Source organism: Ascaphus truei, chromosome 5 (genome assembly GCF_040206685.1).
Source record: "Ascaphus truei isolate aAscTru1 chromosome 5, aAscTru1.hap1, whole genome shotgun sequence".
Classification (NCBI taxonomy): domain Eukaryota; kingdom Metazoa; phylum Chordata; class Amphibia; order Anura; family Ascaphidae; genus Ascaphus; species Ascaphus truei.
The window spans coordinates 87,818,238-87,844,670 of NC_134487.1; the positions used below are offsets into that span (position 1 = coordinate 87,818,238).

Genomic DNA, 26,433 nt, shown 5'->3' on the forward strand with positions numbered 1-26,433 from the left:
AAAAGACCATTTTATTCAAAAGATATCTATATATATATATATATATCATACGAACCAATCCAAGGACCAGTAAAGAGACAGCAAACTGCACGGGGTTAATCCAAAAAAACTGTATTCAAAACATAGACACACATAAGCCAACGTTTCGGTCCCACATGGAGACCTTCCTCAGGGCCGTGCCCTGAGTAAGGTCTCCATGCGGGACCGAAACGTTGGCTTATATATAGGCACTGTACAGTGTATCTGTGATAATGGATGTAACACTGAGCTCTGTGTGTGTTTCATGTTCTGTCTCTGGTTTTAAATATATAATGTCAGAAATAGCCATGCTCACAGAGTTGTGTAACATTGTGTAAAGTTATGCATTGTGTTAAGTTATACTGTATGAAATTATTGCATTTTCATTATATACTTGCGTTGTGGTTATGTCGTTCCCAAGCGGGGACGTTGGTTTCTTCACCAGGGGGAGTCTATCCCTGAAGAAGTGACGCGCAGGCGTACGAAACGCGTAGGGTCAGAGTTCATGAGCTAATCAGACGGGACTTACGTGAGCAGCGTCGCAGGCATTGTATCTGCAAACAGGAAGAGGCTTTTCTCCCCGAGGTCCGCCTTCAGTATCGGAGGATCCGTTACAGAAGTGCGGGGCAGCACTGGAGTGCACCTACAGACACTCCACTGCTATCGGAGGACTAGCAGCACCATATTGCGTTTGACGCACATTGCCTGTATTCTTGCATTATTTTGTGAGTAGGATTCTGGTTTTACACCACCGGACCAGCTGCATCACTGTGTTCCTATTTTAGCAATTTTATTTGTTTTATTAGTTGGATTAAATTAGCTCTATTTTATTATCAGTCTTGCTATTATTGTTGTGTTTTTGTTGTGTGTGTGTCTTGTATTAAGTGTTTTGTGTTATTGGTCTGTATGTTGTATGCCAAGTATTAATAGTATACACTATGATTTGTATTTGTGTTTAATTCCACATATCCTGTGACGTATGGCTGTGGATTCGTCAAGCCTTCTGGAAGTACAGGATTAACTGATTTTCTTGGATTCTTCCACCATTTGGACTTTACAAAGAGCATATATTTGGACTCATAAGACGCCGGTTTGTATTGTTTTTCAGGGGGAGAATATAGCCAGGCCCCCCCTGGATCCCCTTTGTTGCCCCCCCTTGTTGACCGACACAGCACTAGGGAGCGCTGCGGCAGTTGGAGGGGCGACCGGGTCGCCGGCGTTCCACGGCGGTACCTATCGCATGTGCGATATAGCTGTTATGCATGCGCAGGGCATCCGTAGTTGCGGCGGCCATTACATGAGCTCTGCAAGGGGAACTACAATTCCCATGCAGGCACATGGGCGGGAACAGTAAATAGGGCTGCCAGGATCTGGCAACCTTAAGAGATACATTTGGAGCGCTTGGATTGCAACGCCAGTCGGAAGGGTAGCAGAGAGAGAACAGTAGTGTCCAGGGAGCTGTGCTTCCCTGGACTAGGCTGTTTGTCCCCTTAGGCCCCAGGTAGGCTGAGACCCAAACAGCTTGTGGGCGCTTTAGGGGCAGGCCCCTCAGATAGGGACATTGCCCCATTATAGTGTTAAGGACACAGCAGCGACGCTGCGCAGTACTTGTGGTATGGGAATAGACCACCACCGCAAGATATAGAGACTCTCCTCATGATGGGACACTCCAGCCGAAGTCCACCCCACGCAGAGGCGGACGACGACCAAGTGGGACAGACTAATCTTATCACTAGCCGGCGATACCCGGGGGCTGGAGCTCCCGGCAGGTATCCAACTCATCAAGTGCACCAACAAATCACACACATTTTGTGGGTAGCGCTACCACACACTTTGGGGTGGGTTGTGGCTCCTCTGGACACCGGGTCTTTAGGTGCCCAGGGCACCGTAGTACTTTGGGGAAACCTCACTAGGGTGTGGACAAGGTGGTTGGACAGCGGGACACTGCGGGAGGGACGGCCGTGCGGGGTTCGCATAATGTGTTATGGTGTTATCTATGTTCAAGTAAACCTATTATATACCAGTGTGTGTGTTCATTGTATTGGGTCCTGTGAAGGGGTTATCCAGCACTGCTAGGATCCCAAACAGGTGGAGATGCTGTCTCCAGAACGAATCAGGTACACCCCAGGCTCCCTGCAGCTGAGGATCAGGCCTCCTGTGAGCCTATCAGGTAGCGCACCACACGTAGTCACCCTAGACACGGCTACAGATGTAATAGTGCCTTAGGCGTGTAATATAGTGCGCGCGTACGCCACCATGTGCGCGCACGTCAGTTATAATTGGCTGTGTTAGCCAGATGTTTCTATAATAGGGACTCACGCACGACCGTGAGCGGTGGCGCGGCAGACCAGGGAAAATACAATCAAATTTAATTTTCGCGTTGCTACCACGCCGCGAACCAATCAAAGCATGGCCTAACGCTGTGACGTCAGTGACGCCCCCTAACCACTTAACAACTAAACATGCACGACATGTGCAACGCCTGGTGCACCCCTGCGGGCACACCAGCGCCTACTGTATAACAAGCCTTAGCAGGCCAGTACCAGTGTGTGAGAGGCCTGTGAGATTGAGATCTATAAGACAGGAAGACACAACCATGTCTCTCACAACGTCACAAATGATCATCTAATGTCCATCTTGTCTCTCTGGGCCCAAATAGCCTCTTCAAAACCTAAGAGAAGTGACGTTTTGGAACACACACACAGCCAATCAGACATCTCCACAGACACTCCCTCAGTGAGAGGCGTCAGTGAGCAGGTTCTGCATTCTGTGCACCCCTGCGCGCTCTCGCGATATTATGTAGATGAGCGCCGCGGCCGCGCATTTTGTGTGTGTGCGCGCAGCCGGTGCAGGCCTGCAGACGGCTGTGTGTCAGTGAGAGAGAGAGCGAGGAAGGGTGTGGGCACCGGAGCCGTGCGGAATACAAGCGGCGGCTGAAGCTGACAGAAGGCTCTGAGCCGCCCCAGTGCCCAGGCACCTGCCACCGCAGGAGGGGGACAACCCGAACAGAGGGAGAGGGAAGGACCCGGGGCTGGGACGGGGGAGGGAATGAAGATGGCGGACGCCAAGCAGAAGAGGAACGAGCAGCTGAAGCGCTGGATCGGCTCAGACACGGACCTGGAGCCGCACGTCATCAAGAGGAAGAAGACCAAGGTGAAGTTCGACGACGGAGCCGTCTTCCTGGCCGCCTGCTCCAGCGGGGACAGCGACGAGGTGTTCAAGCTGCTGGACCGGGGGGCCGACATCAACTACGCCAATGTGGACGGACTCACCGCCCTGCACCAGGTACCCCCTCCTCCCCGCCAGCCCAGGCCTCCCCCCACCCGAAAGCCCGGGCCTCCCCTGGCCCCCGCCCGCCAGCCCGGGCCTCCCCCATCCTCCTGACGCTGCTTGTGCTGTGACTCCAGTCTTCGTTTCTTTTAATCTAATTGAGCGCCAGAGGGGGCTGCCAAGCCTAGAGTGTGTATAGCACAGGTATCTTTATAGCGCTGCTTTTTTCTTTGCACACCATGCTGGAGCTGGAGGGGTCTATCAGGCTTGCCTGTGTGAGACACCTGGCTTGTGTTGTAGGCCCCATTCCTGATTGATTGCACACACAGGGAGAGGCGGGTGTGTTGTTGTTGTGTGGTAATGTGGTGTCTCTGCGGGTTTGCCCACTGACACTCCTGTTTTGTGGTCCGAGTAAAATGTCATAATACAGAGGAGGCGGCGGTGTGTGAGAGCCACAAACCTGCATTGTGTAAGAGGCAACCCCCAACCCCTTGTAATGTCCATTCCAGGCTGGGAAAGAAACATGCATTTTCTCTAATGGTAGGATAGGCCCATTAACACCCTTTTTTTGTTTGTTTGTTTTTTATGTCCTATTTTTGGTTTGCAAAATAAATGCAGGCATGGGGCACCTTTTTTATTTTTCAGCACTTGGCTTTTCTTTTCCTCCTTTGGCTTCACTACTGTGGTCCCTACAGCTTTTCTCCTTCACAAACACAATGTCTACCAAGCCTTCCCAGAAAAATAAATACAGTACACACAATGTGATGAGGGAGAGCAGTGCTGTCTGTTTTTAGAACAGGATGGGTGGTCTTGTACCCACCCAGATAGTTATTGTTTGTGTCTCTAGACTGTGAAGGATCCTGGTGCTGTGAGCATCTAATTTTTGTTTTGACGGTTACATTGTGGTAACCCATCTCCTGAATGATCTTAGGTGGCCAAAATAATGTTAACCTCGCCGTACTGCAATTCTGTGCCACTTCACCTGGCGAAGGGTCAAACGTGCAATGAAATGTCAGTCTGGTTTTCAGACTTTGTTTCAAATACTTCTTGTGGTGGCTCCTTTCTTCTGCACATTTCCGATGTTGGTGTAGAGTGGTGATGGTGGGTTTAATCGTCTTTTTTCTGTGTGTTTTATTTGCTTTCAATTCGTTTTTTTTCCTCAATCATTTTTATTCTATCTGTTTCCTTTTGTAATGCATAGTAAATCCTTTTGTTTTGATCTAATTGGAGGGATTTTTTTTTTTGTACCAAGCATTAGTTGACATTCTTCACAAGCCAAGCCCAATTCTGAGTCCTCAATACATTTCTAAATTGCAATGTTGTCAATAGGTTACAAAAGATGCTATAGTTGGCCACCAAATCACTTTTTCTGTTGGATCCTTTTTGTTTTGGAGATCCAATCACACCAATTTGGTTTAATTGCTAGTGTGTGTGTGTGTTATAATATATAATATTTTTTTTAAATTTAATTTTTTATGCCTCTTCTGTCATTGGTGACTGCTACTTGCATAAATATCGACCAAATACTTTGACTTTGTTTATGCACTTCTCTGCTATTCCTGCAAGGCAGCATAGGTGCACTCATAGATTTTATTGTTAATCCGGTACCATTGTATGTTTTAAGCTTATTTTTGTTTTAGGATATGAGACTTCACTTTTACAAGTGTGTAGTATTTGATGGGCATAGTTAAAACAAGTTAAAACATTTTTTATCCTGAACCTCAACACATATTGCTTTTTAGTGTGATGAAGGTCTTAACGATGGCAAAAGAGTAAAAAAAAAACTGCCTTTCTAAACTCTTCGGCTGTGCAAGGAAGTGAAGAAATGTTGGCAGTAAACTTGCCTCAAAATGGATGCTTTGTGCATGTTTTGTTTGTAGCCGGCTGATTGGAATCTCTGTGTTGGCCAAATAAGGGCAGGTTAGCAATGGGAGATAATGCAGGAGGTGGTGAGCTCCAGCACAAACCAGGATCATATGGCAGTGCAACTTCTGTACATACAACTACTTAGCATGTAGAGGTCTAACCAGGTACACTTAGAATTGTCTACAAGGTCACAGTTTTCTTGTGAAACAGACAAATTGTCTCTGCATGAATGTTTTATCTTGTTTCAAATGGAAATGTTGAGTTAAATATCATCTGTTTTATAACTTCCTCGCTTAATGGAGCACATTTTATTATTTTTCTTCACAATACAGGACAATCTGTTCACCTAGTTTTTCCCCTGCTAACAATAAAAATATTTTTTTCCCCAAAAATGAACTTGGAACCTTAATTAATTATTGCTAATGCCCTTTGCCTTGGTAACATTAGTAGCCATCAAATTAATTTCTTGGGGTTAGAAGATAGATAAATAGATAAAAAAAAATTCTTTCTAAAAGCTATTTGAAGTCTTAGTGGAATATTGCTCTGTGCTGCCTGCTGAAGTGGAAATGAGAATAAGCAGCAGGAGTTGCCATGTGAACAATGCAGGCCTTGGGCCTTTGTAAATAAAATAATGAAAAAATATATAAAAATAAGACATTTAATGTTGGTAGATTATAGAGGGAAGCTGCTTATTTTACATTATGTTGTCATATATTGACCAAAGGGTGACTAGCAGAACACAAGTACAGTATGTCCTAAAACTGTTTGACATGGAGGTATCAGTACTTTTTATTTAGAAAAATCACACTTAACATAGTGAGCAGGTAATTTTAAGTCTATTTGGTTACTGTGCACTCCAATAGTCGAGAGACACACACACTGCTTGTGTTCCCTAGTATCACCTCCAAGAATCAACATAGTCATATCAAAAACATGAGAACCAGCACTACTAGTAGAATATGCTTCTCTGGGTGGTTTATTCGACTTCTACAAGGAGTTCCCGCCAGATGAAGGAAAGCACAGTCCTGAAATGTGTTGTGGGAAAGGTTTTATCTGATGCAAGAACGTTACATTTGTACAAGTTGAAACTGAATAAAACACTCAGAAAGGGTCAGTCAGATATTTATTCAGACCAATTAATCATGAGATACTGGTTTATCATACCAAACAACTTTAACGTGTGTCTTGCAACATTGTATTTACAGTAAAACGGTGATTTCTTAAAAGTTTACAGTCTGAACTGTGAATCAGGAGGCCTTGTAAATTCGACTTTTACCAAGCATAAGATGACCTTGAATGCCAAGTCAAATGTATGCATTTTTTGGTGGTTGAATTGCTACTTATTTAAAAAAAAATTGAATCTAAATCAAAGGTCTCAACTAGAAAAAAAAAAGTTTGATCACGTTTTGATAGTTAATTGTGTGGTGGTATTTGGAGACCACGGCTTTTGACTTATGTTGGTGGAGTAAGATTTCTCCTTGTTGGTAGAATCATAAGTTCCAGGTCATAATATCTCTGGTACTGCTCATCGTAAAAGCTGGAATAAATCCACCTGCAATGTAATGAGTTATGTTCATCCTGGTATAAATTGGCATTGAGTAGTTTTGCACTTTGTTGTGTATATGAAAACATCAGTGCATCAAATAGCTGCATAGTGTTTTTGGCACTGATACTTGAGAATAAAAAGCATCTATAGCTGATTCAGGTCAGGAGACGGCCCCTTTAGTACTGAAGCTGTTAAAGTAATAATAGCTTGTAAAAGCTTTGAGTCATAAGAGGCTTGGTCACGGCTAAAAGAAATATATAATTATGGTAAAATATACCATCATAGATCCTTTTTGTATTCTGCACTGATGGTTTGCGTGGGGAAAACATCATAGCTGACTTGTGCTGTAAAAGTGCCACACATGAGCTCAATGGTACAAATATTACCCCCATGTTCTAATGTATAATGTATTGACAGTCTTTCATTATTTGCTCTCCTTTCATCGTATGCAGCTGAAATCTGTCTCCAATAGCTTCTTAATGCATAATAGAAAACCTTAAGTATTAACGTGGACAGAACATTAACTATTTTAATAGGGTTGCTTGGCACCAACAATTGTTGAAAGAAAGACACTCAATTGTAAGGAAGGTGCTAGTTATTCTTCCACCTCCCATTTTTATTTGGCATCAGAAAACATTCACAATGAAGTGACCACAAACCTGTTGCGATGGTATGGTAACTCTGGGTTTAAACCATTTGTTGACCTTTGATTGTCATTGTGGACCAATACTGCTAACACATCACATCTCGGGAATGTAGAAATCTATTCTGTTTAAGTCCTTGGATCCATAAAACTGCAATAGTGTAGTGCTCTGAAGCAGTGTTTCCCAGCCCTTTTTATTATAAATGTATTATATTTCTTCCGCAAACCCTTAACTAATCATATTGCCAAAACTGTTTTACTGATCCCAGGCAGTATAATGTCCCGAGTTCATGGAGGGATAGTGTGCCTAGTAAGCTCCCAAACCGTACATCGGTGTGTACAGGCAGAATAGGTAATATAGCTGTTAATCACTGCAGGAGCTTCCAAAGACTCCCCACAATGCCTTACAGCGACTGACGCAAGGCACTGTGGGGTGCAACTTTGAAAACTCCGGCATTGATTGACAACTGTACCGTCCACACAGTTGGGACCCAACTAAACAGGTAGTCCATCCACGGGCTTAGGAACCACTGGTTTCTGCCATGATCTATTTTTTTTTGGGTGAACCCCTTGAAGGCACCTTACAAACCTCTAGGGGTTTGCAAGTCACCTGTTGGTAATCACTGCTCTAAAGGTTCTGCTGCGGACTTTAGTAGCAGTGCCCTCTACACTTTACTCAATGTAACATCAGTACTACCCTAACCCATTTTGGCCTGGATGGGTTTTTGCTTGTGTTGGTTACAACAAACTGTTTCCAATGAAAGATAATTTTTCATTTAAAGATGCAATTCTTGCTAAAATCTTGTTGACAGCTTAATATAATTGTGTTCCTTTATACTACTGTAATGAAGCTAAAAGCACAGATTTGTCTACTTTTTATTTCTTTGGCAATCATTTGCTATATTTGTAATGTAATGTTTCAAGACAATAACAAGGGTTATTAACATACACCCATACCATAGATAAGGTTTTTACAATCTCTAAATTAAAACATCTTTTCATCAGCGACTCTGAACTGGGAAGGTACTGGTCAATCCTATGTTTTCCGCCACACTTTCCCCGCTCTGTCCAATGCCATCCTACAGAAGGGATAACTAGAGAAAAGCAAACTCTCCTGGCGTTGCATATTATTTTATATATATATATAAGCTGTGGCTGCTATTGGGTAATTTGTGTCGTAGAAAGGGCTTTATCATCAAAAAGGTACTGTAATTAAAATTACATTTAATTGTGTACGGCTCCATTTTATGCATTGAGCAAAAGGATAACATACCCATAAAAATCTGTTCGCAAACAGTGCAGTTTGTGACCATTTTTTGTTTTCCGAAAAAAATAAGGAACGAGGCTGACAGCACAAAAGGAGATCTTTTCCCACGGTCATCAACTTTATTTTTCTCCCTTTCCATAGCGTTTTCCCCTTTTAATCTCTGGCATAGCTCTTTCTTTACCGAACAGTTTCTCTATTGTCTTATAAAACGTATGTTCCAATTTTGTGCGTTTACCTATGCTCAGGCACTATTATTTTGTCCTGTTGGTTTAGAGCTTTATTAGGGACAGAATAAACTGTCCTGTGTCCAAACAGCTATTTAGCTGAAAATTAATTTTGAACAGTGCATCCTCTAGTACAGGGGCGCGCAAACTTATTTTGCTGCTCCCCCTGCCTTGCTCCCTCCATTCCTGCAACCCCGCCTTACCTTGCGCAGCGTCAAATGACGCAGCTGGGTCACGTGACCCGTGACATAATTTGACACTGCGTTACGAAGGCAACCGTGACGTTGCGTGACCCAGCCGCGTTGCCATTGTCACGGGTCCTGTAGCTGGCTGAACCTCGGTAAGTAGAGGTTGCAGAGGTCTTGCGTGGTCCCCCGGCATTTAATTTAAATGCCTTGGGGAAGAGCGTGGGAACTCTGCAACCACCTGCGCCCCCACCCCAAAAAAATCTCCTGCCCCCCAGTTTGCGCACCGCTGTTCTAGTAGTATGCAGCTGTTGCAAAGGTAAGAGCCCATCCTATGTTAGAAATCGCTGTGCAAGATTTTGATCACTCTTGACGGGGCAGAACCACCCACCTCTTCCACATTCCCACTATTTAAAGATGGACAGAAGGAATTTCTACTTTACTCTTTGTTGTTGCAGGCCTGTTCTTTAACCCTTTCGGTACCCCAAGATGTAGCCACTACAGCATGGGTCCTGGCAATTCAGGGAACCGTTACATAATGGATCTGTTAAACTTGTTTATTAGGGGAGAGAACGCATTCATTTGATCTGGCACACAAGGAAACAGAAAAGGACTCCTGTTTTTTTGTATCCATGATTGTGATGCACTCCAGGGGCACTTTGGTGCCTCACCTTCTCCGGCACGGAGTTTGTTGAAGGGGGTGATTGGCTAAAAATCAGTCACTTTGATAAATTGGTACTTCCTTGCTACAGTGTTTCTTTTTAGTTGCTGACCAGGGAGTCATCTCTTATTTTTGGCTTGCAATCCTTCATGACAAATTAAATATTGATGCAAGCCTTTGAGGTTACTTGGTTTAAAAAGGCATTTCAAAAGTAAGATTTTTACACCAAGCATATTGTTAGTTGTGGAACATCTAAAATATCACCCATAAGTGTCTTTGTTACAACTGGCGATTGTCATCTCAAATGTTTAGTCTAGGTCGCCAGTGCCTGCTGCAGCGCCCGCTATGGCGTGCAGTGCAGGGGCAGGAAACTGCCCCTCAATGGGGCCAGGCTGATTAGCTCCCATTGGCCGCCGTGTTGCGCAACCAGTTTTTCCCGAAGACAGTCAAATTGTCTTCAGTACTGGCAACGAGCGCGGTTGCCGTGCACCCCACTGAGGGCGAACCTGCCGGGTTACATCGTGGCTGCGCCCCGTCATACTCCCCTTTCCCCCCTGTCTTTCCCCATGCAGCTCACCGCAGACCGAGGATCACAGCTGCACACGCTGCCAGGCACGTGTGCAGCGCTGACAGCGGGGCCATAGCAACACCCATGCTGAGTTGTGGTATTGGACATAAAGTTGCATTTTTGCTATTTCTATGATCATATCTTGGCAGATATGAAATGCTGTTAGTTGCAAAATAACCTATTTCACATTTTGGATAACAAATTTAGAAATGAGATTGTCCTAAAAAAAAAATATGTCTAAGTTGCCATCTATGTTAGGACAGCTGCTTTAAATTGAGTTCTAAAAATTTCATGAATCTTGGCAACTTGCCGATAACTGTTGTATGGTAATTGACATATCTCAAGGCCACACATTTATTGTACAACAAAAATACAGCTCTGGACAAGAGCCTTAACACACCAAGTAATACAAGTTGAGGATTGCAGTGCAAATACCAAAATTGCCTGCAAAGAATTCTAGCGAGAGGCAGCGTCGTCTTGGAGGTGTTTTGGGTGTCCTTTTACACCTTTGCTCTGAAAAATGCCAGTCGTTGGTACTGGGTCTATGTTGTAGTCGGCTCAAGCTGTTACCCGCTAAGTGCTGTGTCAGGACAATGACCTGAAGCACAGCGTAGTAGACAAGGCAGCAGTTTTATGATTATTAACCTGTTCATTAATACATTTTTATGTTGCAATATAAATCTTAGTGATTGGGGAATCCTTATTTATCAATGCATTCTTTGGGGGGTTTTAAGCATGCTGTGCGGGGAAGGGTAGTAGTCACTTAAAAATAAATATTGTGTGTATTTTTATTTATAATTTTTTGCTCGGTGCACTTCAGATGAGTGTTATTTGCCTTTCGTTGACCCTGCTTTGGGGTTATGAGCCGCCATTTTGTAACATCATATTGATGTAATCTACCAATATTGACCCTGAATCCCACCTGCAATCTAATGTAGTTTAAAGGAACATTCCATCCTATTATTTTTTTTCCTAAAATTATTATAAAGCAGTAGATCTATCTCTATCCTAGTAGCTGGAACCATACCTCTTTAATGTAATATTTTTACGTTCCTGGCCAGTGTTTTGGCTCTACTGTATAGTTGGCAGTAGGCGAATCATGCATAATGCATGCTTTTGGTACATTTTCTTGTAAAATGGGGTTTAATGTGTACATTTTCACAAAACCCCTCCCTCTTGGGTCTATTTATAGTTTGCTTGAAAACATTTGACAGTAAATAGCAGTAAAGTCACGTGTAAAAATATAACAACCTACAAAACAATCTAGGTAGTAAAATACTCAAAAAGCAAAGTGCGTGAGCATTGATCAATAGTTAATCTTATTACGTAGTCCCATTTTTTTGTGAGGTTTACAATCTCATTTATTTGTAGGAAAGACGTGCAGAACAATAGACTTCATTAAAAGCAAGGACGGTATGTCAAAAATGACAGGACTAACTAAATAAGGTGTTCTGAAAAAGGGCTGTGTTGCCATTGAGGTTTTTATTTCTAAAAGCACTTAATAAAATTATTTATTTATTTTTTTAATTATAAACTTTTTGTAGATGGCATGGTTTTGTTCTGGTTGTTTTTAAAGGAAGTTTAGTTTAGCAATATAAGCAGCCACAAATCATGGGAAGCACAGCTAGTAATTTTAAAAGCGGCAGAAGGCAGTCATTCATGATGAAAATATATGTATTTATTTCTAATGTACACATGGACATACAGGCCTAAGGTTTCAATCATAAATCGTTTCCCTCCCCTCCTTACATTGCAGTGAAATATAACAGATATGAGCTTAATTTAAATGGCTTTTAGCATTAAATTGAAGAGATGAAAGCCAGGCACATAACGTGCACTGGCTTTAAAAAAAAAATTAAAAACATTAATTTAACCTGTTTTTCGGTCTGTGTAAAGTAATGGGAAATGTCACTGAATATACAATACGTGCTGCTAGCAAATACTGCAGCTTTTATGTGTACCTGGAACGGTTGCAGCATTTATTCTTCAAAGTTAAGTGATCAATGCTAGATCTAGTTTCTAGAAAACCACAATGGTGACTTGTCAAGTCCATAAATGTTTTTACATCTCCGTTTACCAAAGTAGAAAAACGCTGGGTGATTTCAGTGGATTGTGTGCTTGTGGTGAAAGTGATGGAGGGACATATTTAAAGTAAATAAAAACCAAAACAAACAAGCAAAAACAGCTTGAACTGTCTTAATGGCATTACACATTAACTTCCCTTGAGTTGATCAACTCTTCCCACAGCTTTTGTGTCTTAGACCCTGTGAGTTTGTAGTTGATGTTGTTATTTTTCTGACACATTTTATTACTTTTATTTTGGCATTAGTCTTTTTTCTCCTTTTCTAGACTTGCGTTCCCATTTCCTATTTTGGTTTCCAAGTCATGGCTGTGTTCTCTAGGGGTCAGTGACCGCTGAGGACAGTTAATGTGACCTTACTTTTAATCGGTTAGCAAACAATCTGCATGGGTTGTTTCTGTACAGTGCAACTTAAATGTCCTATGCAGACAGTTTTCTGACTCCATATAATTTATAATTGGATTACATTTCAGTTTGCCAGTACATTACATTTAAGGACGCTGAAATTTGACTGGTTTCTTAACCTTTTGGCTGTCGGTGCAGCCATGAAGACATTGCAGAGCAATTCAATGGGAGCTCTTCTGGCAGCAAAGTGGTTAAAGAAATATTTCTACTCTACTTGTTCTATACAATGATTTGCTGTCATAGTATGAAGTACTATGCTAATATTTCTCAAAAGTAGTAATACCTCTATTTAAAATGTCTGCTCAGTTATATTGTCATTGTGCAAACTGAACCACACTTTCCTTTCAGTGATCTTGAGACACGGGTTTAGAGGGGTGGAATTTGTCTTCCTTTACTGGAGTGGCTTTTACATCAACATAAAACTAGATTAAGAATGCTCCAATGCATAAACACCTTGTGTATCCTTCCAATGAAAATCCTCAACGTTGGTTTTGAGTGCTGGCAAATAAAATAAGTGTTGGAGGTCAGAATTGCATTGGCTACATAATGTTGATTTGTGGTGGCTTTTATTTATTAGTGTGTGAAATTATGCTTTTTTTTGCGTTACAAATTATGTGTGTATCTATAGATCTGTGGTTAATTACATGCGTTGACTTTGCTTCCGTTTGTAAAACTTACCACTGGCAGACAATATATTGCAAATTACTATGTTCTCTTCCTCTTAGTTGAACATTTCAGACCTGTTGATGGGTTTACAGGACAAACCTTATGTTCAAATAACTTGATTTTTGTATATGCGAATATTATAAATGTTTATTTCTATAGTTGTTAAAAGTATTGATAGAATGAGTTGACAAATCCGCGTTATGATATATCTTAATTGTTTTTGGTGGAACTCAAAGATGAATCATGTCGCATGTAGTTTGGTGTGGTTTTTAATTTTTCTTTGTGATTTGATGTACCCAAATTTACAGCTTATGCTTAATTGTAAGTCACCGTTGAATGTTTTGATTGTATAAATAGTTTGACCTCCGCCCATACTTGAGATCACACAGTAAAGAAACCAACCAATGAGAAAACAAATTTTATTTGAGCCCTTCTTATAGAAAGAAGTGTTACAATTGATTGACGCTTTTCAGAATTATATGTAAAACATTTCACTATTTGTTTAATTGGTATTTTTTATTTTGCTGCCATTGTTGGGAGTGTCCCGTGATATCAAAGTTATGGAAAGCAAGTGCATTAGATCCATTCTCTGCTTTGCTCTCCAGACCAGAAGTTACATTGAATACGAGGGAAAACAAAATTATGGTCCGCATATATTCGGCTGCGAGAGCGGAATGGGACATTTGGCCACGGGGCTCCGCCGCAATAACTACTGACTGTAGGGCAAGTTGCTGCAGGTCACCGCCAGCGTCTCTCCCAGCTGGGCACATCCAGCGCAGCATGTCCTTGGCGCCTCTTGTAGCCGCAGGACTCTCGGCGTGGCCACCAGCAATGGGACAATTTTAAAATGTGTCCTGCGTGCTGGCAGTCGCACTGAGTGTCTGGGGCTGTGAGAGGCGATGACGGTGCGGTGACTCGGCGGTGGCAAGTAGTTATGGCGGCGGAGCACCAGTGGCGATTCAACTTGCTTCATAAATGTCAGGGCGTTTGGGGACCATGGAGCGTCTTTATAGGCATTGCTAATTCCCCAAGGATATTACTACAAATATATATATATATATATAGATATATATATATATATATATATCTATCTATCTATATATAATATATATCTATCTACAGTGTTCGACAAACCTATACATTTGCTCGCCCCGGGCGAGTGGATTTAACCCCCGGGCGAGTAAATATTGGCCCAAGCAGCACACGTTTGGTACTAGGTGGCGAGTAGATTTTTTTGTGTGGCGAGTAGATTTTTTGGTGATTTGTCAACCACTGTCTATCTATATATATATATCTATATATATATATCTCTCTTAATCGTTATTTATATAGCTCCATAGTGCTTCACAGCAGTGACATAATATAACTCATAATGGGAATAAGCGTTTCAGACAAGTAACAATAGCAGTATGATTGAGGTTTTATGGACGCTGGTGCTGTCTCGTTTCTGTGTGGAATGGGACATTTTGGTCGCGGCCGTTTTGCCATGACTAATAACCGCAGAGGGGACCTAGTCAGCTTCTAGGGGAAGGAATGTTTCAGCGGTTAGGGTAGGGGTTTTAGGGTAAGGGTTAAGCTTAGGCACTTACCGAAGCGGCCGGCGGCAACAAGTCTGTTAGCAGCGTGAGTCACGGCAAAGCACCGATGGTCATTTTCGCTGTGACTAAATATCCTAGACCATTTCCTAGAGGGTTGTTTTAAGGTAATAGCTGTCTACGCCAGAGCCCTTTTTCTATTACTTAAATATAGCGGGTGATCTCACTGCTGGATCCTAACAGTGAACTAAAATGTATTATTTTGTTGGAGCTGTAAGACTGTTTCCCCCCTCCCATTTTTTTTCTTTCATTCTGCACTCCCTTTAGGTTATGATCTAAAAGTAAATTGCATTGAAATTTGAGATTAAAAACAAAAAAAATCCTACCACACCCCTTGTAATATCACCATGCAGCCTGAACTGCAGGGACATTAGTGTATTAAACACCAAGTTAAATCAGCATTTTGTGTGGGCTTCCATTTTTGAGCATTAACAACTTTGCTGCCAGAAGGACTTGGAACGCGTTGCTTTGCATTGTGACAGGCTCATCTGGCAACAAACAGGTTAATAAGATGCAATACAAACCAATACTATTTTGCAACTTGTGCAACTATTAGTTTAAAACTTGATTAGTTTGTAAACGCAGACACTCTTGGCTCACATCAGTTTGCCTTGCTGTTCTCCCTTGATGGTCTTATCCCCCTTCTCTCCCTTCACCTTAGTACCTGTATGTGTATATATTAATAATTAGTGTAGATATGCTTAGACAACCTTGTTGCATTGCTTCATTGTTGAGTCTATCATTTTTAGAACTTGCATAACCATTGTAACTTTAGTGACCATTGATTTGCGACCATTGCTTTTATACTTTGCTTAATACACCCCAAAGGATCATGAAAAAATGACTGTCACATTTATGCATTTAAATTGTGGCTTAGTGATATTTAATGCCCCTTAAGTAAATGTAGAGATTGAATGCACCAGTAAAGAGACAGTGAGAGCTAAAACTGGGGGATGTTTTCATATTGGGAAGAGAGCACCTGCTGTAGCAGCTTTTGTAAAACAGACATGTTACCCTGGTAACAAGTAGAGCAATAATTAGACAAGGGAGAAGGAGTAGTTCAGAAAATGTCTTGCATGCTAATATAAGCACTGTAATCTCTCCAATGATGTTCTTATAAAAAGTGTGTGTGCCAAGCACGCGCATTTTAAGTGAAACATCTTTGTCTTTTGTCACTGTTTTGTCACAGATTTGTATTTGTGATGGTGATGTTAATTAAAAATCAAAACACAACTTCAGTTCCAAAACGCAATGAAGTTTGACTTAGAACGCGTGTTTTAGCTATTTTCTATATTTATAGTAACTGTGAATTCCGTGTGTGTGTGTCAGTCAGTGTCTTTCCTCTCCCTCCCTCAATGTCACTGATGGCCTCTTCTGCCAGCAGTGACGTCACTTCCGTCATGGAATTCTGTTACAACACAAGGGATTTTTCCTATCAAAACACTGTAGTTGCCAGCAAAGAAGTTTCACTTCTAAAACCCTGGGAATTGGCTTTATATGTAAACCATGGCCTGGCCTCTTTTCTTGACAAGACGTAACACCCATGTCTTTTAATAACCACGCAAATATAGCAGTGTGCACTTTACTGTACAGATTAATAATGGTCTGCTGCACCTGATTGCCAAGTGAAGAAATCCAAAATCTTTAAAAATTCAAAAGAAGTTTGTAATCTGCATTGCACAAATCTGCGGTCAGTACTTCTCACAAACTCTGCGGCGTGGTCATGTAGCTGTTAAACAGGCATGTATCTCCTATATTCTTCTCACTGTTAAAAGAGTCAGAAAAAGGGGGGAAAGGAGAACACAAAATGAATGTGTCTCCTAAAAGAATTCACTATAATGCACTCCTACTTAATTTAAAATTTAACTTTTATTATATTTTCCATAAAACATATGTTACCAAAAGCGTCGTGTATAATACATTAAAAATAAATTAAATTGACATTAACTAGCGTCTGTGTCAGTGAATGTGTGTTAGAGTGGTCTCAAACGACAATTAGTAGTAGAGGCTTCTAGACACAGAACGCTGCTTGGTCAGGGTATAAACCCCTCTGGGGCACCTATGAGATCAGGTACACAAGTATTATTAAATAAATAAATACACGTAGACACTCAGTGACTAAGATGTGTCGTAAGGCTCCAGCAGTCCTGCTTGGTTTGTAAACCACAGTGCACATAAAGATGTTAGTTATACATGTATTGCCAACCAATATATATTAAAGTGCTGCTGATAGTATAGTGATGGAGGGTAGATGATTCATAGCTTAGTGAAGCAAATGTTCACAGCATATTAATCATTGAATCATTCTACAACACACTCCAAATGGTTATATCATATAAAGAGCAGGAATGCTTGCACACTGAGTGTTAGTAAAGTACCCAATTCAGATCTACATAGATAAAGCCAGGTAGACTACAAAACACTACATAAAAGCAGCTCCAAGTAGGAGACTGACAACATGGCGCGTCCAACGCGCGTTTCCCTCCAGCAAAGGAGCTTCCTCAGGGACAAATTTGTCCTCCATCACTATACTATCAGCAGCACTTTAATATATATTGGTTAAATATATGGTCGTTTGAGACCACTCTAACACACATTCACTGACACAGACGCTAGTTAATGTCAATTTAATTTATTTTTAATGTATTATACACGACGCTTTTGGTAACATATGTTTTATGGAAAATATAATAAAAGTTAAATTTTAAATTAAGTAGGAGTGCATTATAGTGAATTCTTTTAGGAGACACATTTATTTTGTGTTCTCCTTTCCCCCCTTTTTCTGATTCACTTTTCAGTTCACAGTTTGCACCCACTTTTTTGGATTACCATTCATTCACCTATTATTTGCTTCAATTGGTGTGGTTTTGTGATCACTCCCTAACTCTAGTGTTTTTTCTGCACTGTTAAAAGAAACAAAAGCCTGTGTTTGAAATTGAAAACCTCCATTTAAACACCATTGCAAAATTAAATTGAACACCAAGACCGATGGCTTTTATGGAAATGAAAGGGTACCTGTATTAATAGTGTGCCACTACTAACTGCTTAAATGTTTTTAATTTTTTTACTAAATGTAGCACTTAAAAAAAAAAAAAAAAAATCTGCATTTGCCAGCCATTGTCATGCATTTTTTATTTTATTTTTTAAACCTACAAAATTTTCCCCCTCCTTTCATCCTGCTCCATACTTGTCTGCATTATCCCCTGTGTACTCCATTCATTGCCTCTACCCAGGGACCAGATTGACCCTCTTTCCCTGCACCCAGTTATCCCACTTTCTCCTGCTGGAATTCCATTTCCTCTCTCTGCATCCTGTTCTTCTTTACCTGGTGATTACCCACCAGCAGCTCATTGGCTCCTCTCTTCCCCTTAACTCTGTTACCCCCAGTTTCCTTTACTCACCTGACTCCCAGCTCTACCCCCTGAACCCTGTTGAGATTTGGTTCCATTGCCTTGTATTCCTTCACCCGCTACTGCAGGTCTGTTACATCTGACATCTCCCTTACATTTGTGTTGATCAGACACCAGGCCAAAGGGAGAATGGGCAGGCAAATGGCCAATTTATTTTTTTATATTTTTTTTCTTCCCCCTTTTGGACTAGGCAGGACGAGATTTCGTTTTCTAGATAATGTAATTAGTTTGTTCATGTTGGCACATTTAGCAGATATTTGCTTTAATGTAGAAGCACCTGTTAAAAAAATATTATTGACCGGGTACAAAGACACAACATTGCAAATATGTTCTGCTTTTAGTTGCTTTACTTGGCCACAAGTAATCGGTTTTATTTTTATTAAAACTAGGTTTTAAGTCATACTCTTTTTCAGATTCTATAGTTTAAACTGTGTTTTTCAATGTAATTTAAAAAAATCACGAGGAGCATGCCAGTATAACATATATAATAATAGAAATATAGCTCCGTTAAAGATTTTGGGTCTTCCTAATTGAACATTTCATTCTTTAACCGTAGATATAGAAAAGGAAAACAGATTAAGTGAAGTAACTTGAAAGGGTATTGGATGCTTAATTCTGTGTTTTCTATGTGGTAGTCTCTTAAAATGCATTAAAAGTACCATCATTTATTAGTAGTTGTGATATCTTCAACCTCACACCCTTTGCGTTTCCTAGTTTATCTTTGTGCAGCTGGTTGGACTGACCATAAAAAGACAAAAATAAGTGCAAAGTAGAGCTGTGGGTGTCCCTGAGAGTAGCACTGATGCTATCTGGTGGGTGGAGACATTCCAGGCTGTCATGGGTTGCTGTGTACATTCTTGACACGAGTCAATGGAAACCATGGCCTAGGAAGGGAGACATTCCTCAGCTGTCACCTTTCTAGTACTACTAGCACACACAGTACTGACATGGTAAGAGACTGAGCAGGAGTTGTGAAATCGAGAAGTTATGAATTGCCTTTGTTTTACACTGTTTGAAGGTGCCTTCCCTTTTAGTAAGGCATAGAACAATGAAATTAAAGGACTCTCCTATTTGAATGCTCTCTGCCATTGCTATTTGATAATTAGACCCATTTTCTACTTAAGGTGTCCAATACGTTACATTGCAGTGAGTTTCAGGCCTCTCCACAAACATTTTGAATAGATTTTCATATGCAGGGCTCAAAACTACACTTATGAAGGAAAATAACTACCAGGGATTATGGTATAGTTCAGGAAATTAGAGAAATGTATGTGTGTTTACAGTAAGGGCAGTTAAAATGTGGAATTCATTACTCATGGAGACAGAGCAGATACAGATATGTTCAAAAAAGGTTGGACATCTTTTTTGAAAGGAAAAGGTATACAGGGATATACCAAATAAGTAAATATGAGAAGCATGTGATCCAGCGAGAAATCTGATTGCCATTATTAGAGTTGGGAAGGAATTTAATTTTCCCCTTATGAGACCTCATTGGATAATGGTTCACTACTGTAGGTATTTTTTGTTTGCCTTACTCCGGATCAATGTACTGTAAATACAAATATAGGACGAGTATCCGCCTAAATTTAGCATAGGTTGAACTCTATGCACATATGTCATTTTTCAACCTCATCATGTCTCGTCCATTGTCGATCCACAGCTGAATGAAAGCCTCACCAATGACTCTCCAGGTGCTGTTACATAGCTCTGTATAGTCACATAATTTCATGTTATTTTCTCTGCTAAAGGAGTAATCTAAGAAATATCCTACATGTGGTTTTATTAAAAAAAAAAAAAACAGTTCTGTAGTATTAGATATTACTTTTATTGTAAAATTCAATTAATGCCATTTTTTGTTTTAGTTTTAATATACTCAGCATCTTTTTTTTTTTATTATTATTTTTGTCTACAGCAGGTTTTAGCCCACATCCCCAGCAGTGCAAGAGTTTTGTAACACTTTTTTTCTGTTTTGTGATAATTTGTTGCCAAAATTCCCAGCAGTTTTAGCTGTAAACTGTAACAATAGATAAAGTAATTTAGTAATGCAAGAATACATTGTAGCTACTGAGTTATTGGCTGATTGATTGATTGAAACTGAAATGGAGCCATTTTAGTGACCCTTGGAAGCAGGATTTTGCTGATCAATCACGGGATAATTATTTGATTTTCAGCTTGGGTAATTCTTTTTCAATAAAGGTAATCAAAGGCTGCATATATTAAAACAAAAACTATTTAATTTTTTTTTTTTTTTTTTTAAAAAAGGTGCTTGGACTGCCTCTTTAACGACTTTGTCTAATCTGATCTCATTTTTTTTTCTGCTTTCAACTACTGTACAAACTTAAACTCTTCATAATTGTTTGTTAAAGCATGCCCATGCGCCGGAAGCAATATATGCCACTTGTATTTTAGAGTGATCCATTGCCTAATTTAATAAACACATTGTTCCCTTTTGGCACCTTAATCCTGTGCTGCCAGAGGAAATTGCGATACGTTGCAGGAAACTAATTGTCTTGCACAATTGCTTTGACAATCTGGTAAAGTGTATGTTAATCTTTTAAATTTAACCAAAGTGGTCATAGAAAACGTGTTCTCGATTTTGGTATATTCTTAAGTGAAAAATATTACAGTGGCAAGAGTTAAAAAGTAGCATTGGGGCCTAAAATATAACTGCTGGCGCCTATGCTGAGCGTCCCCTCTCCCTCAATTTTTTCCAAAGATTTTAACAATATAATTGACTTCCTTGCACAAATGTAATTTAAAGCAAATATTTGACTGTTTCCTTGGAAATTAAGCACAAATGTCTTCTGGCCTCTGAATGGTGGAGTTTGTCAAGCAATTGTCTCCTCTACACCTTAACACCCTTTCCTTATCAGGGAGCCAGTAAAGGTGAGAGGCGTCGCCTTTGCAAATTCATGTTGAACATTGTGACCTCACATTACAGGGCGTATCCAGATCAAACCCTTCCCAAGTTTACAAACGTATGTTTAAAAAAACTATTTTACAATACTTAGTGTTGCATTTGGTAAAAAGGTATCGGTCGTCAGTCACCGGTTGCCTTAAATATGTTAAATTGTCATTCAATTGTCTGCTGATGCTTCTCCTGCCTTTAGTCAACTGTTACAACTCTTAAAGGCAAACATTTATTTATTTTGTAAAAAAATGTTTGTCATTCAATGTGAGCATAGGCTTACTAAAAAAAACACTTCTGCACATAGGTATGGATTAAAAAGTGAATATATTTGAAGCCTCTTTTCTCACCTTTTAAGGATTGAATCCTGGGAGCTGAAGCACCATATTCTTATTTTTTTTTAATAAAAAAAAAAAAAAATGTAAGCTCCACTGACAACTCTCACCGTTTCTTCCTAACAAAGGACAATTGTGCAGCTTTCTATTGGCCCATGTGACAAGATTTAATTAGCCATTTTGTTTCTACACCTCTACACTTTAATTTACTGAAATAAATCCCTGAAACCTTGGGGGGCCCCAGAGTTTAAATGAGTGCAATTCTGCTACGTAGCCCCCCATTGCCACCTATACATTTTATAAGGGGGGGGGTGGTTAGTAGGGCAGAATAATTACAGACCGTTGGGATTGCAACCTTAAACATTGTCAAAGATATGTAGTGGTGTATCGTTATGGTTTAGGAAAGTACTGAATTAATGTTTTGCACATTATGGTTTTTGTTTTCTTGTCTAGCTGTTTGTATATAATCTGATTTTGTGTGTGTGTGTGTGTGTTACAGCTATGAAACGTGGCAAATTGCAGATTTCTCCCATTTGCAAATGTCTTGGCGTAGTGACCAAGTTGAATTTTTTTTATCAGCTTCTGATCTGTAGCATAATAGCTTTTAGTAATTTTATATATTTATTTGTATAGCATACCGCTTCACAGCAGTATTACACATGACATAATGGGAATAAGTGCTACAGCTATATAAGTAAATATTAGGAAACCGAGTCCCGGCCCTTAAGAGCTTACAATCTAAGTAGGAAGAACTTGCAGACAGTAGGAGTGTTTTTATGGTAAGTGCCTATGCAAGTGGTCATGGGAAGTGCGTATGAGATGGAGATGTATAGTACTAGTGAAAGGACTGTATACTAGATCTGCTTTAAAGAGGTGTATTTTAAGATGGGCCGTAAAACTGGAGCGATGGTGCTTGTCTTATTGAGAGGAAGGGCATTCCAGAGTCGTGGGCTGTAAGTGAGAGGTTTTTGATGTAGAAGAGGCAGGCAGAACGCAATGGCTCACCTTTTGAGCAGGTTGCAAAATGCGAGCAGGTGTAGAGCTAGAAATTAGGGCTGAAGTGTAGGGCGAGTTACCAGACGGAATGAAGACATGAGATTAGTGTTGTAGTAGCAGTGACAGAGGGAAAGACATAACTTTGAAATGCTAAGGAGGAAAAAATGGAAGTGTTTTTATCAACACTGACAATGAGGCGAAAGTGAGGCGCAGGAGCGGAATTGGGTTGATTTCAGCTCTGCCCCACCCCCTCTCCCCTGTTTTCAGAGATGCTTGTATCGGAAGGGGCTGCCCGTATCTCCCCCCCCCCCCCCCCCCCCCGGCTTGGTACAGAAAATGTCTATTGAAAAGTCTTGTGTCCCATGGACCAATATGACCCTGCTACATAATAGCATGCAGTTTCCTATACGCCTGCGTAATGCAGGATATTTTAAGCTGTGAGAACCCAACATAAGTATCTCGGGGAGCAGGGGTCCCTGAAGCTGAAATTAAAGCGGTTCAGCTCCAGAAGCAGCCTTTTTTAAAATTTAAATAGAGGCAATTGTCCTGTACAGCAGCAAAATACTACATTCACACTTTTTTTTCCTTATTTCTTAAAGCATGTGACAATGTATAATTGTTCATTCCTACCTAAGCTGCCAATCGTTTGGTGCTACTGTGTGCCTAACATAATGGCCGCCTTTCAGTTTGAGCAGCTACAAAGTATCCTGATATTACCATCGTAACATTGTTTATGGTTACAGTTTGCAAACAGTCAAAGGATGCTTAAAAAGTCATTAACCGTTAAATACTTTTTTCTTAAGTCACAATATAATACAGAACTGATTTATTTAAAAAAAAACACGTTTTGTAGCTTTAAAGAAATGATTATTATGGCAGTAGGTAAAAATCTGATATTACATCTTTGCTTTTTCAAGTGGTGAAATAATGGAAATACCAGTTTAAGAAGTGCATTCTCTAATGTATATTCTACTACAGGGGTGCACAAACTTTGTGCGCTGTATCCCCCAGCCTGCTTGCGCACCCCTCCCTTACCTAAGATCCGGCGTCAAATGGCACTTTACCATGGCGACGCGCGCATCACATGACCCCGCTGCATCAAAGACAAGGTAGCAGACACTGCAGAGGCCTCACTATCTCCCAGCACTTAATTTAAATGTCGTGGGGAAGAGCTCGGGGCCTCCGCAACCGTGCACCCCCCACTTTGCGCACCGCTGTAATCTACTACATATGTTTTTTTTTTTCATACCTGCCTTATTGGAAACATTTGAGTTTTTTGCTTTGTGGTCATAAGTCTCATGTACAGACTCAAAAGCCTGTTTTATTGGTTGTCACATTTTACAGGTTTACCTAAAGTGCCATTTAACTCGCTGCGCTAATTTCCCTTTTTTTTTTTTTTTACATTGGACATAAAATTTAGTTGTGGATCCTGCTTGAACCCCTTTTTCCTGCATGGTTATTTGATCGGAAATTACATTAATTCCACTTCAACGAAGCTAGTAAAATAACATTTTCGCATTTATTTATTTTCATGAGGTTTATGTATAGACTAGCTTTTGTACCCGGCTTCACCCGGGGACTGTAATATTGATTGAATAGATTTGTATTAAAAAAACCCATTGTAATGTGACATATTTATTTTAATCCTTCGACACCTGTGAGTAGACCGAAGTGACCTTTACCCCGCTTCACCTGACAACTCGCGCAGGCCAATCACAGCCCGCCTTTCCCGCCCTCACCCAGTGGCTGTGAAGGGGGGGGGGTGGCCGGGGGTCTCTCTTAGCTGGGAAAGGGGGGGAGGAGGGTGTCCGGTGGTCTCTGGGGCCGGTGGATCCAGGGGTCTCTCTGGGGCTGGCAGTGACAGCCGGCTTAGCTTCACCTGCCAACTTGTGCAGACCAATCACAGGCCACCTTTGCCGCTGTCACCCTGTGGCTGTGAGTTGTAAGCAGTCATCAGATGTGTGTTTCTGACACAAACCCGCCCCCTCCCTTAGTAGCCACGCCACCCCGCCCCTCTTCTCCTGCACTAAGAGATTTGCTGGACATTAGAATGTCCATAATTTGGTTGGTGAGTGACATTGGAGTCTCAAAATAGTTGCGTTGACCTACAAATCTGCAGCAGAATGTCCAGTGACAGTTTTGTTGTGCTACGTGGGGCCATTTGTTTGTATGTCAGAAGCATTAAAATCTCACAAACGGAAAAAGGAATCCAACTTGGAATTATAGTATAGATTTCCAAATTACTTTGGAAACGTTAAAGTAGATTTTTTTTTTTTTGCCTACAAAAACTACATTTTCTTGGCCTTTGGTAGTTCCTGGATCTTCCTGATATCCCATTTGTTTAAGGTCCTAGGTTAAAGAACCTTGGTTAGTAGAAACGGGAGGGTAACACAAAGCTCAACCTTGATAAAAGTTAATTACATTTTACCAGGTTCTTGCCCCCTCTGAGGGTATCAAAAGAAAGTGTTAGGTGATCATATTGTGTGGCCTTCTACAGAATGTCCTGGGAACAGCAAGATAAATATAAATAAATATAGCTCCCCACCAATTCTGCAGCTACTTTTTAGTTTTGGGCGTATTCGGAATTAAAACCTACATGAAAAATATAGGGGTTTGCAGTGGAATACCACCAATCTAAAAAGATAAAAGAAACACCAAAAAAAAAATCAGGCTTTTTTTGTAATTGCCCAAGTGAGCTTGATGTCAATAGTGCTGAAATGAATAAACCTGCTGAATATCTTAAGTCTGTAATTTAAAAGATCCAAGCAGCATACATTTCCTGGGGGGGAGGGGGGGAGTAGCAGTGCTCTTTTTAAGGTCTTTATTAGTGACATTAGAAATGGCTTGGAGAGGAAAGTATACCCTTTTATATATCTGCAACATAGTTTACACTCCAGGGGATAAACAAAATTATTACTTAATTAGGTAAATTAGAGCGGGGGGGTGCAATATTTTTTTGGGGGGCGTGGCACTTGGAGGCCCTGCGCTCTTCCCCAAGGCAGGGGAAGGCCTCTGTACTCTTACCTTGACGCAGAAGACGCATGACGTCCCATGGACTGCGGCGTCATTTGACGCTCTAGGAAGGTAGCTGGAGGCGCAACACGGGAGGAGTGCTAGCAGGGGGCTGCAGCGCCAAAAGTTTGCGCACCTCTGAATTAGAGGACTAGTCAGGACTTTGACAACTATAATTACATGCCAAAAAGTACAAAATGCACAACAGAAATCACAGAAATCAAAAGGCAGAATACATGGTTAATGGCACTATGTGAACTACCAAAGATCTGGAAAGACCTGGGAGCAATTATTTTAGCTGATTTTAAAAGTAGGTGAGCAATGGGGAAAGCCAGCAAGATGTTGGGTGCTTTAGGAAGAGGCATTAGGAGCAGAAAGAGGTAGTGATGCCACTTTATAGATCATTGGTAACAAGTACCAGAGAGTACAGTAGTCTTTTCTGGTGACAAAAGGGCTACAAAAATGGTGCATGGGTTACGTTGGAAGTCTGATCAGAATAAATATATGGAACAGAACATTAGAATTTTAAATGATTTTTGCGTGCTAGTGGCCCCAACATTATTTTGAACATACTACTTCTGCAATAGCTTATTAATCTATTTGTACTGTACCCCGACTAAAAAAAAAAAGCAGAGCATATTGATCACATAATATAGGGGTAGGGTAATGAAATTCCAATACAGATTTTGTTTTTGCAGAATCGACTTCATAAAGCTATCCCTTAATGCAGGGGGGGGCGCAAGATCTTTTTTGGGGGGAAGGATTGGACGTGGGGTTA

General features: G+C 40.8%; 1 protein-coding gene across 7 annotated transcripts in view; it reads left to right on the plus strand.

Moving 5' to 3' along the window:
- Positions 1 to 2,836: 2,836 nt before the first annotated feature.
- The window catches only part of PPP1R12A (protein phosphatase 1 regulatory subunit 12A), a 122,621-nt gene continuing 99,024 nt past the window's right edge, over positions 2,837 to 26,433 (plus strand). For 5 of the 7 annotated variants that reach the window (XM_075600175.1, XM_075600176.1, XM_075600180.1 and 2 more), the window contains exon 1: positions 2,838 to 3,303. In XM_075600175.1, coding sequence (XP_075456290.1) covers positions 3,067 to 3,303 — 237 coding nt within the window. In that variant the 5' untranslated portion in view covers positions 2,838 to 3,066. Of the gene's footprint in view, positions 3,304 to 26,433 lie in introns of all 7 variants that reach the window. The other 2 variants (XM_075600179.1, XM_075600178.1) reach the window with 2 other exon arrangements.